At 39.8% G+C, this 17719-nt stretch overlaps 2 protein-coding genes across 4 annotated transcripts in view; one reads left to right on the top strand and one right to left on the bottom strand.

Moving 5' to 3' along the window:
- The window catches only part of fhip1b (FHF complex subunit HOOK interacting protein 1B), a 21921-nt gene extending 10712 nt beyond the window's left edge, over window positions 1-11209 (bottom strand). The window contains exons 1-4 of one of the 3 annotated variants that reach the window (XM_039600568.1): window positions 9675-11209; window positions 8389-8471; window positions 2882-3350; window positions 381-785 (exon numbers count right to left, since the gene is read on the bottom strand). In XM_039600568.1, coding sequence (XP_039456502.1) covers window positions 381-785; window positions 2882-3010 — 534 coding nt within the window. In that variant the 5' untranslated portion in view covers window positions 3011-3350; window positions 8389-8471; window positions 9675-11209. Of the gene's footprint in view, window positions 1-380; window positions 786-2881; window positions 3351-7439; window positions 8364-8388; window positions 8472-9674 lie in introns of those variants that run through there. The other 2 variants (XM_039600569.1, XM_039600570.1) reach the window with 2 other exon arrangements.
- cnga4 (cyclic nucleotide gated channel subunit alpha 4) lies at window positions 748-17627 on the top strand. Its single transcript, XM_031732951.2, has 8 exons — window positions 748-798; window positions 11251-11540; window positions 11848-11949; window positions 12044-12150; window positions 12411-12994; window positions 13111-13356; window positions 13592-13757; window positions 16439-17627. Exons 2-8 carry the CDS (start codon window positions 11389-11391, stop codon window positions 17233-17235), a joined length of 2154 nt encoding a protein of 717 aa, XP_031588811.2. The 5' UTR covers window positions 748-798; window positions 11251-11388; the 3' UTR covers window positions 17236-17627.
- Window positions 17628-17719: the final 92 nt, after the last annotated feature.

Here is a 17719-nt window from a genome sequence, read left to right as displayed (position 1 = left end):
GTTGCTTTCTCAATCAATTGCTGCCGGGCATTCTCATTAAAAAGATTTCAATCAAATTACATTTTAAGATTAGACAAAAAAATCTAACAAACAGCAAACAGCATGCAAACAGTAAAAGCAGCAGAAGCAACAGTAAATGAAAAATTGCTATAATTCAGATTGTCAGAGTTCATAAAGAGCCACAGCTCACCTAAGGTTTTTAATGCAACAGCCAATTTTTACAGCCTTCAATTCTCAGTCATTTCACATCCATTCAATTTTAACACAAAAAGTAAAACAAAACTTGTTTGTCATTTGTGGGATGTCTACTATCTGTAAAATATATTTTGTTTATAGTGACTGCATACACACACTGGAAAAGACTGTAGGTTTGTGTGTACCTGGTTAAGCAACAATACCAGGCTGTTCTCCAGAGCTGAAGGACAGCCGAGTTCTGGGTCAGCACAAGCTCCCAGGAGCCTCAGGAGGGGGTGGAGAATGGCTGTGTGCTGCAGCAGGGGCTGCTGGGACTGACCGATAAGCATCTCAAACAGTTTGAGCAGTGCACCCTGGCTGTCTGGGTCCAAGCCACGGCGAAGGTGCCACTGAACCAGCCTCTCCAGGATATTCTCTGTGACCACAAGCTCCAGTATGGGCCCCATAGGTGGCACGCTGGCGCCGCTCTCTGAGCTCTCAGCTGGACGCTCCTCTGCCAGCAAACATAACATCTGGTCGGTGTTATTTCTCACTGCTGTAAGGTCATCGCTGGAGGATGAAGTCTCATGCTGCTCCAACACCCAAGAGATCTGAGAAAAGGAAGTAAGGAGTGGGTTGTAGTTTCATTGCTTTATCCAGTGGGCTTAAGTGATGAAGTGTTTGAGGTCCATGCTAACGGGACCAAACAAGCACAAACACTAGAACTGTAATGGCACGTGTGAGTACTTGTTTATGTAACACAATACATAGGACTGAATGTTATTCCACATTACAATGTGCTCAAGTCATGCAGTTCTGCTTCCATGTAACTGGTTCATCCTTTGGTCCAAGAGGAAGACATTCCCTTAAGGCTCTCCCAAGATATCGAGTCCATTAGCACAAATAGACAGGCAACCCTTAAACTTAATATCTCCGGCCATTGCTATTACTGGCAATGAGGCATACAGGCAGATAATACTAAAAACAGGTTAAAATACAACAGTGTATGACATACAAATACAATTAAAGTGACTATCAGCACCACAACCCAATTATTTTGTAAGATATAACGGTGAGAATATGTGGTCAAAAGTGTGTGAGAGCAAAATGATAAGCAGAAGTTAAGTTAGTCAGCATGACTACAGCAAGAATGAATTTGCAGATCAGGGCCCATGTTGAACAGATAAGAGCTGCATGTTAGATACTGGATAACAAGTCACGAACTACATTTAGGTGCACTTCTGTGGCTCTGTTGCAATGCATTTGCAACATATCCACTTATTATGGTTGGTGTCTGCTTCTTCTACAGTGGATTATAAAAGCATTTCTCCATTATGACAACCGATCCTTTCAAAGAAACAAACTCACTGACAGGATCGGACCTGTATATAGCTTTAGTAAGTCTCGCCAAATAAGGAGCGGGTTTGCAAAGTGCACACGCCCTGCAATCCCTGGGAAAAACAGAAAATAGATCATTTCTCAGATATCTTTTGTCGCCTCAGATTAATTTAAACCGTCAGGCATTGACAGACCTCTGTAACCTATAAACATTCAGTAGGTAACTGGACATCAGCCAGCTAGTTGTGACTTCTCTCACCGGCACTGACACAGTGAAGGTGTGAACTTTCACACATTGTGTGAACACATAATCATGCACTAGAACAAAGACAAAGCCTTCAAATCACACCCCAAAAAAAAAAAAGATTAAAAGTAGAAAATTTGAACTATCACAATAAATTGGATTTATTATAATTAACTCACCTGTGAGAGAGAGAACGTTACTTAGACGCTGAAGAAAATTTAAAAAAGCAGTTTTTAAGTTTGATTCCGTTTTGTGACTGACATAATTATTGTTTAATTTTGAGTTCAGCTTTTCTTGAGTTTTCACTCTGGGTAGGAAAAATAATTTGCCTCAAATTGTGAAAATGGGACAATCTTTGTGCAAAATTAACTTTTATGTTTTGGTTCAAACCCTGATGCCATAACCTCTGAGTATCAAGATAAGATTTTTAATTTCTTTTTAAAAAAAATCAGTACCAATATAGACCAGTGTGGGCAGGGCAGGAACATCGAGTAATTTTTATTATTTATTATTTGAAGCCACGAAAATTCGATCACACCATCTCCTGTGACGAGCACACACAGCTGCACTAAGGCTGCTCAAATATAGCAAAAATAATCATCTCAATCCCCAATATAGTTTTGTCTCAATTACTTGACATGGTTATTAAGTAACTTAAAAAAAATCCTTTTAAAGGATATTTATTTGGACTTTAAATACACATAAACATGATAAACACAAATTGGTGGGTAGCACAGGGTCATCTGGTAAAGCGTTAAGCAGAGGTATTTTTGACTGCAAAGCCCATCTTGCAAGAGCAACTGGTGCATTGCCTCCACTTTGGTATCTCTCCAGAGGCAGACGGGCAAAAACAGCCCCAGGGTCATTTGGGGACCTGCAATGCAGCCACGGCTCAAGCAGCGGAGAGCTAAAGACAGCGTTTTACTTTTTTAAGATGGATTGGATCAAGAGATGGGTTCAAGCTTTTAGGGAGGGGTAAAAACATACCAGTATAAAGGAAAGACAAGAAACAAGAGCTTTGGAAAGAAAAGATGCAAAATAATAAAAATAAAAATCACACATGAAAACATCAGTGTTCGACTGTTTAACAAAAGAAGTGTGCGTGTGTGTGTCTCTTAAGCTCACTTGTCTCCAGTGGTTCTCAAACACCATGAGACAGGTCTCTGGGTCTGCAGTGCAGGGGCTGGAAGGGGCGGCACTCCGGCTCGACCGACTCCCCGAAGCCCGTGGGTTTAACCTGCTCAGCCAGCTCATAGTGAAACCAGCTTAAAGCAGACCAAAGGTCACTAAAACTCAATGACGTTGAGTCTAACAGAAGGCAAAGGAAATTATATGGGAAAACAAAAGGAAAACAAGAAGTGGGAGAGAGGAAAAGAGAAGTGCAAAAAGAAGGGCAGAAAGGGAAGGGAAAGTGTATCACATCAGAGAAGAGGAGAAAGAGGTCGGCTGTGCAGGCTGTCAATCCCGCTCAGTGTACATCTAGGAAAAGCCTGCTGCTGCTGCTTCAGAAACTTTGTGACCCTGTCCTCCTTGTAGACCCTGTCATCCAGTCTGAAGCCAACACCACTCCATAGCCGGTCAGGACTGGCACTCTCTGTGTGAACAAAAAAACCCCAAAAAACAAAACAACATTAACACCATGTAAACCTGGAATAATAACAGCTCTTCATTCACAAACTTGCTATTACTAAAAGATCTCATTGCGTTTCTCTTAATGTGGACTTGAAACACGACAGAATAACCACTAGATTAGAGTGGCAAGCATGTATGTAAGGCAACATGGATACAAGATTCACTGGGAAGGCTGTGGCTTGGGAGGCAGTGTCTATGGCAGTAAGGTACCCCAGGACCCCACAGATCTTTCAAGAAAGCCAATATACATTCAGAGGAATGACTTCAAATCTACAACTACAAATCACCTTTCAATGGGATCATATCAGCCACGATGCCATTGAGTATTCAGACCACACATATTACTCTTAAATAGGAATAAATAAAAGTACAGCAATTTTCTGAAATGTATGTTATTAAAGGTTTTGCCCAGTTACACTGAGGTTGAAAAGGTGAGTAGCTCATAGTTGGTGCCAAGCTGTTGCATGTGAAGCGTGTTACATTTTGTGTATAAGTTTAGAAGATTATTGCAAAGGAGCAAAAGATAGAAAGAGCCACAGTAAATGAATTAAGAGTTTCAGAAAACAAGTTTTAACCACACACAATTTCTATCAGTAACACATCTGCAGTACCATACTAAAAACGTTGATGGTTTATCTCACAAGTCTGATTCTTCATAACACCTGCATGGACTGAGCTCATGAAGGAAGGGAGAAGAAATGTTTTTGCTTTCCTTCATTTTCTATTACATCAAAATGCTTTAAAATTTTTTTTCCATGTTATGAAACCTTCGACGCAGTCACGTAGGAACAGGAAGGACCCATCCCCAAAATGTTCCCACAAAGTTGGCAGCATGAAATTGTCCAAAATGTCTTGGTATGCAAAACATCAAGAGTTCCTTTTACTGGAAGTAAAGGGGGTGAGAAACATCCCCATGCCATAATGCCCCCGTCCGCCAAACTTTACATTTGGCACAATGCAGTCAGACAAGTACCGTATCTTTCGGGCTATAAGGCGCACTTAAAATCCTTTAATTTTCTCAAAAATCCACAGTGCGCCTTATAATCCGATGCGCTTTATGTATTAATTCTGGTTGTGCTTACTAGCCTTGAACCGATTTTATGTGCTCAAATTAAGTTTAACAGAGATTTCTGAAAAAATGAAAACGTACAGCTCTGCTATCACTTCCAACATAAATGAAGACAGAAAACTAAACAGCAGTGACTTTTGTAGGGTTACTGAAGTTGGGCTAGCTGTTATATAATGATGTGTTACGTGATCGCTAACGACACAGCTATGTTAGCATAACATAAACACAGTGAAGCTGGAGGATGAACGCTAACTTTTTTCCACTCGATAAAAGTTAACGTGAGGGTTCCCGATGGTTAGGGACAAATGCAATCGCATGGCAGGATGCTGTAAACGGACCAAACTTCAGTCAGGAGAACAACTGAGATAATCCATCCACAATACGAGGTTAGTCATTAATATACTGCAACAACATGGGAATAGAGCAGCTGCGAGAGAATTCAACACTAATGAATCAATGGTACGGAAGTGGAGGAAGCAAGAAGAATGAGTTAAGTTTGACTTATCTGACTGTTTTGTTTCGCTTAATGCGCTTTATAATCCGGTGCGCCTTAGGTATGAAAACAGACCCGTTCATCGACGGTGCACCTTATGGTCTGAAAAATACGGTACCGTTTTCCTGGCAACCACCAAACTCACTCATCCACTAGGCTGCCAGATGGAGAAGCGTGATTCGTCACGCTATTTTCTTTTCTCTGTGGTAGCAATTCTGCTTAATTTGTTAAACCCCTTATCAATATCCTTAATCTAAATGTCATTCTGCTATCTTAAGTCATCCAATAGAAAGAAGCCCTTTCTGTGCTTTTATGTGCATGCAAGCAATCAGGTTGTGCTGTATTCGGTTTCCTCAACTGGTTAAGAACAAGAGGTTCAATGGTATAAAACGCACTCCGCCAGTAAGTGCGATATTCACCATTTTCCTTCAATGCCATCAGAATTTAATAGCTCCAAAAATATCTGCCAGGAAGTAGTGCACTTAGTGATTTATTGTAAGGATTAGTGACAAATAACTGAACAGATGGTTAATGATGGATTTTGCTGCTGGGAGGAAGGGGGGAGGGGGATGTTTGTTCTTTTACTGCTGTGCAAACCTACAGTGCAGAACTTTTGGCTCTCTAACTTAAAATGTAAATATCAACACCACTGAGTCTTGCATGTACAGCGCTGGGCTAATGTCTTGACCCACCACTCATTTCTTTTCATTTTGCTTAGAAAATGACAAATAGGTGCAGCGATTTATTGAAACGTCTAAACATACATGGAAATACAGTATATAAAGCAAAAAGAGTTTACACAATTGCAACAAGCTTGAAAGAAAGTGTTTGGCATTACAACCTTTATTCGTCAATATAGCCTGAACCCTCCTGGGCAACTCTTGCATGATTTCTTCAAGTTATTTTCAGCAATAGTTTTCCAGGCTTCTAGAGGTGCATTCAAGCTTTTCTTTGAGTGCCTTTTAATTAGATCTCTGCTTGAGAGATGTTGAGGCAGACTCTGGAGGGGTCAGTCCATGACTGATAGTTTTCCGTTGTGCGTTTTTCTATCCAGGTATGCTTTTACTGCATTAGCATTGTGTTCGGGATCACTGTCATGCTGAAAAACAAAGTTACTGACAATCACACACAGTCCCAAACCATGCCAGAGCCTCCAGTGTTTTACAGATGTCTGTAGACCATTACTACAGATTTATGCTAATATTTATGCTTATGATAGTATCAATATAAGGACTCCCAAATGTCAGCATACTGTCAACTGCAAACACCATTAAAAAGTTGTTCTGGGTTTGTTTTTTAAATATATATTTGAGCTGTTGCAAATTTCCTTGAAAAATTGTTATATAATATTGAGGCTACATTGAGCACCAAATTAAGATTCATCGCTCCATCAGATCTGTTGCCATGCATTGTCAATCCAGTTCTTGTGTAACTGATATACCTTAGTGTTTTCTCCCCCTTTCCCTTCCTTAGGACAGCCACCCTTCCACTGAGACCATTTCTGATGAGACTTCAGCAAACAGTAGATGTATCAACTGAAGCGCCAGATGCATCGCTCAGCTCCTGTGTTAGGTCTTTGGATACCCCCACCCCCTCCACCACCACTTTTAATGACTTACTGTCCATTTTCTGCAGAGAGTTTAGCTGTTCCACCAGTTCTCCAGTCTACTTGACACATTTACCAAGCCGACATACGCCAAGTTTTCAACCAATAACTCTTCTGAAATCTCCTTGTTGGTGCAAAAAATGCTATACCTGTTGAACTGTGTTATCATTGGCATTTTTCATAGATTCAACTAAAGAAATGGGAACAGATTATGTGCTTATGTGACAAGCTGCTAGTAATAAAGTGCCTAAAGACAATTTTATTTTTCCTCCCATTGTTTTTGGTGTGTAACACTAGTTTATCCTTTGAGTTAAGTGCTTTTAATCCTTGAATGGTCTGGACTGAAAAAAGGTGAAAAAGCAGCCAAAGAAAAGTCCAAAGAAAAACTTCAAAAGACCTTAAGAAAGTCTGGCTCCTTGGAAGCAAACTGTAAAGAAATAAATCCTGGCTCAAGAATTTTGCCCAGTACTGTATGCATTTCCTGTGGATAACATCCCTTAGGCTTGACAAGTTAATACATTCACTTTAACTGTTAAAGTAGTTTGAAATCTGTTAAAGTAGATTTCAAACATTTGTTATTGTGGCCACATGATGTGGACCAACATCACATGAACTGGACTTGGATCACACGCAAGAGGTCTACCAACGTCATGCTCAACTTCCCTAAATCAATAAGGCTCAAATGCTTCTCTTTTTTTTCCTTCACTCCCCTGATACAGAGTATTTACACACAAACAACAATGGAAAAGATGGGTTACTATAGTCCATACTTTTTAATGATTCACCATTCCTTAACATCCGATTCAAACTTAATGACACTGCTGGAAAACTGCTTCAAATGCATAAATTCATGACGAGAATAAAAATAAGATGATTATCTTACCTTAAATGAAGTTTAAGGTAACTGCTGATGCAGCTATTGTGCACCAGCATTTCAAAACTTTCTGACCCCGATGTGCAGGAAGTAGAAAATACAGTATATGGCCATTCAGCTTTAGCTTTATTTCAGGTCACACAGAATCATAAAATGTTTCAAAGTTCAACTAGACATTCCACTGGTGGGAGGCTGCCTTCATAAAGAGAAGTATTTGTCAAAGCTTAGTCATGAAGAACACCAAAGCAGTCTTGACTGCTACAGTCTCATAATGCAAAGTCTAAAGGTCAAGACCCATTTTAGACTGACTAAAATTATTTATGTGAAAAACTTAGAGCCACCCCTGCTTTAACCAGAAATTCTCCACGTCTACTCATTTCCACAAGGACTGATGATAGTTACTGACAATATCTGTGACACAAGCAGTGAGCAATCATAGACAAGACATGATGACCTAAGGATGTCAGGGGCAACATAACAGTACTTTTTGTTGGTTTAAGTACCAGTGGTTCTGTAGGTAGTGTATGTGCCAGAGCAGCAATGCATCTGGAACTGAAAAGGGTGGAATACACCTACAAGTGTTTTTTCTCTATCCTTACATGCTGAAGAAGAAGAGGAAGGATGTCAGAGAGTCAAACAATATGAAAGATGGATGTAGCTTCCATGTGGCCAAAATTAAGCCAATATGGGAGGTCTTAATAATGCATTCTTTTTGGGGGGGGGGTTGTCTTTTTGCAACCAAGGTGGCAATGGCAGAAACACTTATCTTGAATCGTTAAAACAAACACTGAGGTTATGTTGTAGTAACTGTGATGATCGACTTGTTGATTACTTGATAAGGTTGTAATAAACTTGAGTGACATGACAGCTGGAACAGGGTTTTATTGAACAAAAAAGAAAATAATTAGACATTGTTTATCAACTTTCCCTGCAATGTACTAACTAGTTTACAACTTACAGTTAAACCACAGCTTGACTCTTCCTCATCAGCGGCTCAGCTATGATGCACACTCGTGCCTCTGCCACTGCCTACTGCTTTTTCTGCAAAAAGCATCAACGTATATCAGAAAAACATATATGCCACATCTTTAACTGTGACAGGCAAATATCATTAAATCAATACATGAATCAGGCTGTAGAAACAAAAGAATACTTTCAGTCTGCAACCACCATCGTTTTTTCTGTATAAGAAAATAATATATGAATGTGGTTTTCCTGTGCATAATCCAAAGCTATTCTAACAGTGCAGATGTGAACTAATAAGACACCTGGAGGAGCGCATGTTTATTTTCTAATACTGATTCATCTGGTTTTTTTAATCACGTATTTCCTGCCCCAAGGTGGCACACTTATATTGACTCCTCTCTAGATCAAATTTAAGTAATAATCCAACACTGAAGCTATAGCACCAGTAAATGTTAACATCTGGGAAGCTGAATCGAGCAGAATCTGGTACATTTTGCTTGAAAATGACCCAAAAAGCTAAAAACTGAAGCCGTTACAGATGCTCTTAAATTTATCTGAAAACCGAAATTTTATTCTTACGCTTGGAAGGCTGAAAGATGTGCCTGAAAATAGTTACAAGTTAACTCTCTGTTAAGATGGTGAAATAATTATCTAAACCCAGTGAATAAAGATAAACAAGAGTCTACGTTGTCAAACATCTGTAAACAGACAAATGTAAGTGATTAATGAACAAGGCTTTTACATTCAACGCCCATGATTTAATCTGTTGATGTGATATGCATTTATATGGCTTATTCGAGATCGGTGATCTACTAGTTATTCTGGGCACAGACGTAACAGATTATTAGAGTTGTGTAGTTATAATTCCAAAGTCCAACACAGTCCACAGATCTAATTCAAAGTTCACAGGTAAGATCCCAACATAAATCATCAATCACTGCAGTATTTGGGGGTCATGTGTCCCGTTCAGTCTGACAGAATGCTACAGCACATACAGTGCACACGTCAAATACTACGCCCTTTCCCCTAAACCGGTTGGTTTGTCATGACTTAGCAGCACTTCAGCGTTTCTGCACTAGATCTCACTTCAGCCAGCCGAGGCTCCTTACGCTGTGGTCCGACAGAAAACAACAATGTTCAAATGCAAGACGGAGGACCAAGCTAATTGACACTGCAAATATAATCAGATACCTTAGAAATGCCAGCCACGCATATAGTTAATTTATCTATTTGTCGTGCTGTTGAACTTCACTGTGAGGTCATCGAGAATCTGCCTACCTTATGGGAGTCTCAACAGTTGTTGCGAGGTGGTGTTTTCCTTGGGCTGCTACCTGCTAGCTGGTTGCTAGTAAGTTAGCGCTGGTATGCTGCTAGCGACTAGCTGCTGATGAATTCCACAATGTCAGAGCAGTAAGCGATTACAAGATAGGAGGCGACCAAAAGACAACCGGCAAGACAGACCACAGTGAGTCAGGGACGCTAAGAAATTAACCACTCCTTCACTGAGGCTGCTGTGCATCCTGTTAGCAACAGATAAACATCCCATTTGATGGTTTCTCAAACACTCTTCGCTTTCCCGCAGCCATCTTACTTTAACTCCGCCCACACGTCTTCTCTGACTCACAGCGACGCTGCCTCGCACAGCTGTATGAGGGCTTTAAAGTGCCCAGATTATAAACGCTGCGTGCTAAACACAATGCACAAAGCTGAAACTTGTGAAAAATTGCTTGGCACCATTTTTGACCTTGGAGTAAGTTTGCAGTCCTCACCTCTAAGTCGGATAACTGTTTTTATCAGTGGCCCTGAAAGCTGCAGTTACTGCACCTTCAGAAAAGCCATGCAAATAAACTAAGCACAGGCAAATAAGGAGAGCTTATCTAAACTTAAAGACCCGCAGCAGTCAAATAAAACAGCGTAGCTTAAACATGGAAACATGGAAAGCAAATCCACATAGCAAATACAGAAATGTATGGAAGTTATTGCTAATATATATTGTAATATATCTATATCACGGCTAAAGCACTTCTGGATGGATGCAAACTGCATTTCGTTGCCCTGTACCTGTGACATGTGCAATGACAATAAAGCTGAATTCTATTCTATTCTAAGTTTTTAGCACTGGGGAAAAAGAAAAGCCATTCATAAGTGTTAATTTTGTATTATTACGTCAACATTTTAAGTTGGGTATTTCAAAATGTATTTTACTCCAATTATAATGTAGGCTAAAGACTTTACAATGTTAGAAGAAGATGCCAACAATTAAACAATCTCAATAATCGAGTCAAATTTAAGATAATAAACCAGAATTCTGGTGAAAAATGTATTTTCACAACAAGCAGCTGTTAAAATACCACTTCAGATTCTGTCCTACAATTTTTTTTTTAGTTGGGTTTTTACATTTGTAGCTCCGGAGCACTCAGACATCAGATTCACCAGCAAAGCAGTTAAAATCAGGAAAATCCATTTGTTGTCAGAAAGTACATTTAACATTTGGTCAGAAGAGCTGAGATGTTTTCATGTAAAGCTCAATTAACCTCCTGAGCTGTAAATTATTTAAATGTTTCAACGTTTCCGATTCATGTTTTTCAATTTCACATCCTCAGTTAAAATTGTCATGCTGAAACATTTGAATATTAAAAAAGGGAATATGAAAAAAAAAATCCAAACACCTTGTATGTGCAAAGTGTGGTATTTATTTATCGACAGACAGTGACATGCCCTCTGTAGTTTGGGCTCTATAATCTTGTCAGTGTTTGCTATGTCTGGGTTTTAAAGAGAAAGCCTTCTCTGGTTTTCCAAGAGAGTTAAGAATTCCCAGAAGACACATGACATCTGTTATGGTTTCCCTCCATAGAGACCAGCATCACCAGGCAGTGATCAGGTAGACCTGGGTTGTTGTTAGGTGGACTCTACAGTGGTGCCTGTGTGTTCCTCTTCATCATGAGCAATACTTGCCTAAAAAATCCGTCCATTTAAATCCGATGTTTGGAAAATGGATATAACAGGTGATGTTAGTATCAGAGGGAACCGATGGCAGAGGCTGTTTAGGCGGCAACAGGGGCAGAAAGCCAGTGGGGAAGGACAAGATGGCGTCAAGGATAAGGGAAAACATAACACTTTCCTGGGCATGATTTTGAAATTTAAGTAAGTATTATTGATTAATCTGAATCTTTTTGCAAAAAGAAAAGTGCAGCTGTGATATCTACAACAACAACAAGGCTGTTATTCGATTAGGCAGCTAGAGACGTAGAATGACAACATGTTTCTAATTATTAAGATTTAAAACATTTGACCTGTTTGAGATAATAAACACAAATTAGATCAAATATAATATAATTTATTCAAGAATAAATAATAAATAAGATACATTTTTCTGTTATAAGTAATGTTTTGGTTAATAATAATAATCTTTATGTGACTCTTCTTCTTTCACTTCTTCAACATTTCTCAGCTGGAACGAGTTCATCATTGATCCAGCTGATCAGTTTTATTATGTGTGGATACAGGTCATGATACTTCCCATCGTTTACAACTGGGTAATCATCATTTTGAGGTAAATTAGTGCAGTGTGGTATGTTAATCATTCCTAAGCATACAACAACAGTGCATGATGGGACATCTTCTGAAGCAATGCTTGTGTTTTTCAGGACTTGCTTCACTATGATAGCACTGAGCTACCTCCCTGTGTGGCTTACTCTGGACTATGTGTCAGACCTCATGTATATGATTGATATGATCATCACTCTTCACACCGGTAATTCTGTCGGTTTACAGTGAGAGTTCAAATTCCAACTTATTTTTGTCACGCGCAAGTTTTACATAACCGTTTGTCATCTTGACTACGGCAGGCTTTTCCCTAGCTGCTTTTATTCATGTGGCAGCTATAGCTATAATGAGGAAAAGTCAGGTGGATACTTTCTAATAGTTAGAGCCAACCTGTGTATTAATATAGCAATTATATCACTGTATGATGTGTATTATGGGCTTCATTAAACACTGTTTTTGAATCTTCAGGATACTTGGATCAGGGCATCCTGGTCAAAGACCTGATTCAGTTGAGGAAGCGCTACCTGCGCTCTAAACATTTCCTCTGGGATGTGGCTTCCATTCTTCCTTTCGACTTCCTGTATTTTGCATTTGGCATCCAAACTCCTCTGGTCAGAATCAACCGCCTTTTGCGTATCCCGCGACTCAACGAGGCCTTGGATCGCATGGAGACAAGAACCTCCTACCCCAACACCTTCCGCATCGCCAAGCTCATGATCTACATCTTTGTGCTTATCCACTGGAATACCTGTCTGTACTTCGCGCTGTCCAGCAGCCTCGGCTTTGGAAGTGATCGTTGGGTCTACCCTAATATCACCGACACAGAGTTTGGCTCCATGCGACGTCAGTACTTTTACTGCTTCTGGTTTTCCGCACAGATTTTAACCACGGTGGGAGACATTCCCCAGCCAGAAAGGGAAGAGGAGTTCTTGTTTATGATCGCAGACTTGCTCATTGCTGTGTTGGTGTTTGCGTCAATTGTTGGCAATATCGGCAATGTCATCACAAGCCTAAGAGATCGCGATAATGTCTTCTTCCCTAACCATGAGCTGGTAAGCTGATGGAAGAGCCAAGCTTACTGAAAAGAATTTTAATAATGAAGATTGTGTCCGATAGCTTTCTTCAGCTAATATTTATAGAAAATCGAGTTTTTCTTTCCTTCTTTCAGGTAAAGGCATACCTGCGTAGTCATCACATTAGCAAGGAGCTTCGAGAGCGTATCAACAACTGGTACCAGCATCTTTACATCAACAAGAAGATCATGCGAGAAAATGAAATCCTGGAGCAGCTGCCTCTACATATGAGGACGGAGATCGCGGTCAGCGTTCATCTTCGCACGCTCTCCAAAGTCACCATCTTCCAGAACTGCGACAGAAGTCTGCTGGAGGAGCTGGTTCTCAAACTAACACCTCAGGTCAGGAAGCTGGCAAAGCTGTATTTGTGTTTTTAAGTTATAGTCACTCATTTGTTTATAGAGCACAAAACTAAGCTGAATGGCACCTGCTCTCTGTGGAATGTGGTTCAGTAGCTTATTGTTATCTTGCAGATCAGAATTTAAGGGTGTTGTTGTTTTACCTTGGCAATGCTTTTGGAATAAAACAATCCTTTGAGGCTGATGAAGTCTCACCTGCTTTTTATTTATCTTGTAGGTGTTCAGTCCCGGAGAGTACGTCTGCAGGAAAGGAGATGTGGGCCATGAAATGTACATCATCAAAGAAGGAAAATTGGCAGTTGTGGCAGATGATGGGGTTACAGAATTTGCTGTGCTGAGTGATGGGAATTTCTTTGGGGAAATTAGTATCCTTAACATCAAAGGTATGTTAAGTGATTTGGGCATGCTCTTACAAGTGAATTTGTTTAGCTGGTGAAGAGACACATGGACAAGAAGCAGGCCAGCTCTTTTTCTTCAGTTGTCTAAAAGTTAAAACCAAGACTTAGACTCAACAATGGAAAAAGTATTCTTCCAGACCATTAGAGATGCTTGAAACAGATAAGTATTGTCTATAAAAGGAGGAAACATGATTTCTGCACATTTAAAGTGAAGAATTACGGCTAAAATACTAATTATACTAAGAGTTTTTTAATTGTAGTACAGCAGAAATTTACGGTGGAACCTTTAATTCTGTTCATAGTTTTCAAAAGAAGATGACTCGGATAAAAGAAAATTGCTTCTGAAGGCATGTAAAAGTGTATAATTGGAATCGGGAATGTTGTTGTATGAAGAACACAAACAAGTTTAATTCCACGTGGTTGTGCTGAATTAGAGTTTTTACAAATTTGCAAAAATTTGTAGAAGAGCCATTGCAGGGGGGGCGCGGTATGAAAAGAAAAAAAAAAGAGCGCTTGGACACTGTGGACAGGTTTTTGACGGGGCTCCCACACAAATGCAAAGCAGGAGATGAAGCATCGCCAAATATGTTTCCAAACCAACTTCCTTCCAAGCCAAAGACAGGAAAATATGGTGAAGCATATCTTCACCTGCACAAGTGCCAAGGTAGGTCTCCCCTGCAAAATTAGTTTCCCTGCGTCGGGAGCAGCGCTGTGCTCTCCAAATCACGGACAAACAGTATCCCACATTCTTGATTTTTAGTTCACAAACACTTCTTGTAATAACTAACTACTCCTGACATTTTGGACATGTTAGCTCTTTATGCAGTAAAGTTACAGTGGGATACAAATAATATCAGGCTGATCCTGCCGTAATTTGTTCCCCCCGGTTCAAATCACGGACAAACAGTATCTCACAGCTGTTTGTGTTTAAACCCATTTTGCACAGAGAGGCATTTTTTGAAAAATGTATTGATAGCAATGTTGAATATTATTACACAGGAAAAAAAACAACTACACGTAAAATAATTACACCGTGATGCCTCTGCCTTTCTAAATGCAGGGACAGTAACTGCGTGTGTGTATGTAAGCGTGTAAAACCTGAAGATAGACAAAATACTGTTACTGTTAATCTGACTATCTGCCATTCTGCAATTCATCTCATGTAAACAATAACGTGGCGCACAGCGTGACGTGAAAAGAGGCACATACCTTTGACGTTGCGTGACGAACTCTGTATTCCTCGTCCACACGTAAACTTAAAAAAGGAGTTTTAAATAATCTCCGTTTTCGGTGAATCGCAACGCCGTTTACGTGTTGACGAAAAGCCCAAACGCATAGAAACAGCTGCGTTTTCAAAAATACCCGTGTAGGTGTGGACGTAGCGTAAAAGAGTTAGTAGTATATTTTATTACTACCTGTAATTTATTGCCGTTTACTTGTATTTTCTTAATTGTTTGAGGTGTGAAATAAACCGCAATGGAGTTTGTAAACAAAATATGGGTGTGTGTGTTTGGAGGATGCGTTTGGAGGGGCGCGAACATTTTTCTTGTAAAAAAGGGGGGCCTGGCAAAAAAAGTTTGGGAACCACTGGGCTAAACCAATAGAATATTGGTTTATAAGATTTACAAATTATTATATTCTGTTTTTTTATTTACAGTTTAAACTTTTTTGGTATGTGCAAAGATATTTTTGGGAGCCTCTATAATTCCTACTCTATGAAGCTATCAGTTGGATTTTTATTTTTTTCACATTCAAAACTTATTATGGACTTGGATGATTATCACTCCTTTCTTTTACTATTTTTCTTTATTTTCTCTGTATATCTGGTGGCTAATTTTTAACTGCAGTCCCTTGGAATTTGCTTTGAGGACTGGTGTCCAGTCACGTAGGAACAGGAAGGACCCATTCCAAAATATTCCCACAGAGTTGGGAGCATGAAATTGTCCAAAATATTTTTGTATGCTGAAGCATTAAGAGTTTCTTTAACTGGAGCTAAGGGGCTGAGTCCAACTCCTGAAAAACAACTCAACACCACAATCCCCACTCCACTAAACTTTACACTTAGAACAGTGCACTCAAAGAAGTACTGTTCCCCTGGCAACTGCCAAAAACAGAAGGAGAAGCATAGTACATCACTTTATAGAACACATCTTCACTGCTCTAGGATCTAGTGGTGCATGTTTTACACCACTGCATCCAAGACTTTACACTGCGCTTGGTGATGTAAGGTTTGGATGCAGCAGCTCGGCCATAGAACCCCATTCAACATTGCATCTACATCTACATTGCATTGAGAAAATTTCACAACTGGACTTGTTGCACCAGTGGTATCCTATCATGGTACCATGCTGGAATTCACTGAGCTGCTGGGAGCAACTCATTCTTTCACAAATGTTTGTAGGAGCATTCTGCATGACTAGATGTTTGATATTATACACCTGTGGCTGTGGAAGTGATTGGAACATCTGAATTCAATGATTTGCATGGATTACAATATAGTGTATATAGTGTATAGTGTATATTCAATTAACTTTATTTCCTAAGACCAAAACAAGAATGATTGGCTGGTTTTAAAAGCCTCGAAGAAACCAACAAATGTTGGTAACATCCTTAAAATTTTTGGATGTGTCAGGTTTTTACAGAAATACCATTCTCTTTTATTACAGGTAACAAGTCAGGCAACCGCAGGACTGCCAACATCCGAAGCAATGGGTACTCTGATCTCTTCAGCTTGTCCAAAGAAGACCTGACAGATGTATTATCAGAGTTCCCTGCAGCCAAACGTCACCTGGAGGAGAAAGGCCGACAGATCCTCACTAAGATGGGCATGTTGGAGGAGAGTGGGGAGAAAGAGGAAGGGGAGGGAGAGAAAGTGGAAACCAAGATAAAAAGACTAGAGAGCAACTTGGAGGTTCTGCAAACTAAATTAGCTCGACTAATGATGGAATTGGAATCGAGCAACCGCAAAATGCAGGCCAGGGTGGCGCAGCTGGAGCTGGAAGTTTCAGAATTGGAGTCTCAGCTGCCAGAAGATGATGGAGAGAGAGACAGAACACCGGGAAGAGAGCAAGGTGTGGGTAGGGAGGCTGAATGGGAGCGAGAGGAGGCAGAGGGAGAGGAGGAGGAAGAGGAAGGCTCATATATGAAGGGGGGAAAACAGGGACATGGAGATGATAGTAATGATGTCAGCAAAGAGGGAGATGGTGAGAGCACTAAAAGTACAAAGGAAGATGCTGAAAGGGTGGTAGAGGGAGATAAATGTGGGCCGAAAAACCCAGATAATCAAGGAGATAAAAGAGAAGATGATGGAGAGAAGATCCAAGGAGATGACAGACCTGGGAAAGGAGATGGAGCTGAGATTGAACCTGAAAATGGGAAAGAAGAGAAAAGTGGAAAGAGAGAATCTGAGGAAGGGAAAGAACATAGAGAGGAAAAGGATAAGGGGAAGAAAGCTGAAAGGTAGAAGAAATGAATGAAAAACTAAAAAAAAAGAAAGATAAGAAATGTGTATTGTTTTTCCCACATGCGTTTGACTTTTTTATACTAATAAATATTTTTAAAAACCTTAAATTATCAGGAAACGCTGCAATGGATATTTGTTCCCCTAGATGGCAGCATTGCATTCCTCCCTTCTAAGTCATCAGCAAGAAAATAAAGGTGTTAACCCCCCCTCCCTTTAGTATATTTATACAGTTTTCAATAAAATATAAGTCTTATTAGTTTGGTTTCTTTGTTTGTTTCTTTTTAATTCATTGATTTGCAGTATACATGACATGTTGTCAAAGGTGTGTTCACTTTGATCCTTTTAATATGTGTTGGTTACTGACAGCAGTTCCCAATATTTTAAATAAAACATTTAACCAGCACTTATAGACGTTTTCTTGCATCCCTTTACTGTATTGTCCCTATGATTAAATTGCGTCAGTTAACACCATCTATCAAAATGC

This window comes from Oreochromis aureus, linkage group 16 (assembly GCF_013358895.1).
Source record: "Oreochromis aureus strain Israel breed Guangdong linkage group 16, ZZ_aureus, whole genome shotgun sequence".
Lineage (NCBI taxonomy): Eukaryota > Metazoa > Chordata > Actinopteri > Cichliformes > Cichlidae > Oreochromis > Oreochromis aureus.
The sequence above is the reverse complement of the archived record's forward strand: the minus strand, read 5'-3'. Positions and strand labels throughout refer to the sequence as shown.

Excerpts from the sequence above, each read along its gene's own strand:
- cnga4 (XM_031732951.2), top strand. The coding sequence starts at position 11,389 with ATGGATATAACAGGTGATGTTAGTATCAGAGGGAACCGATGGCAGAGG. Across the intron at positions 12,995-13,110 it reads TCTTCCCTAACCATGAGCTG|GTAAAGGCATACCTGCGTAG; the intron begins GTAAGCTGATGG and ends TCCTTCTTTCAG. Across the intron at positions 13,357-13,591 it reads TTCTCAAACTAACACCTCAG|GTGTTCAGTCCCGGAGAGTA; the intron begins GTCAGGAAGCTG and ends TTTATCTTGTAG.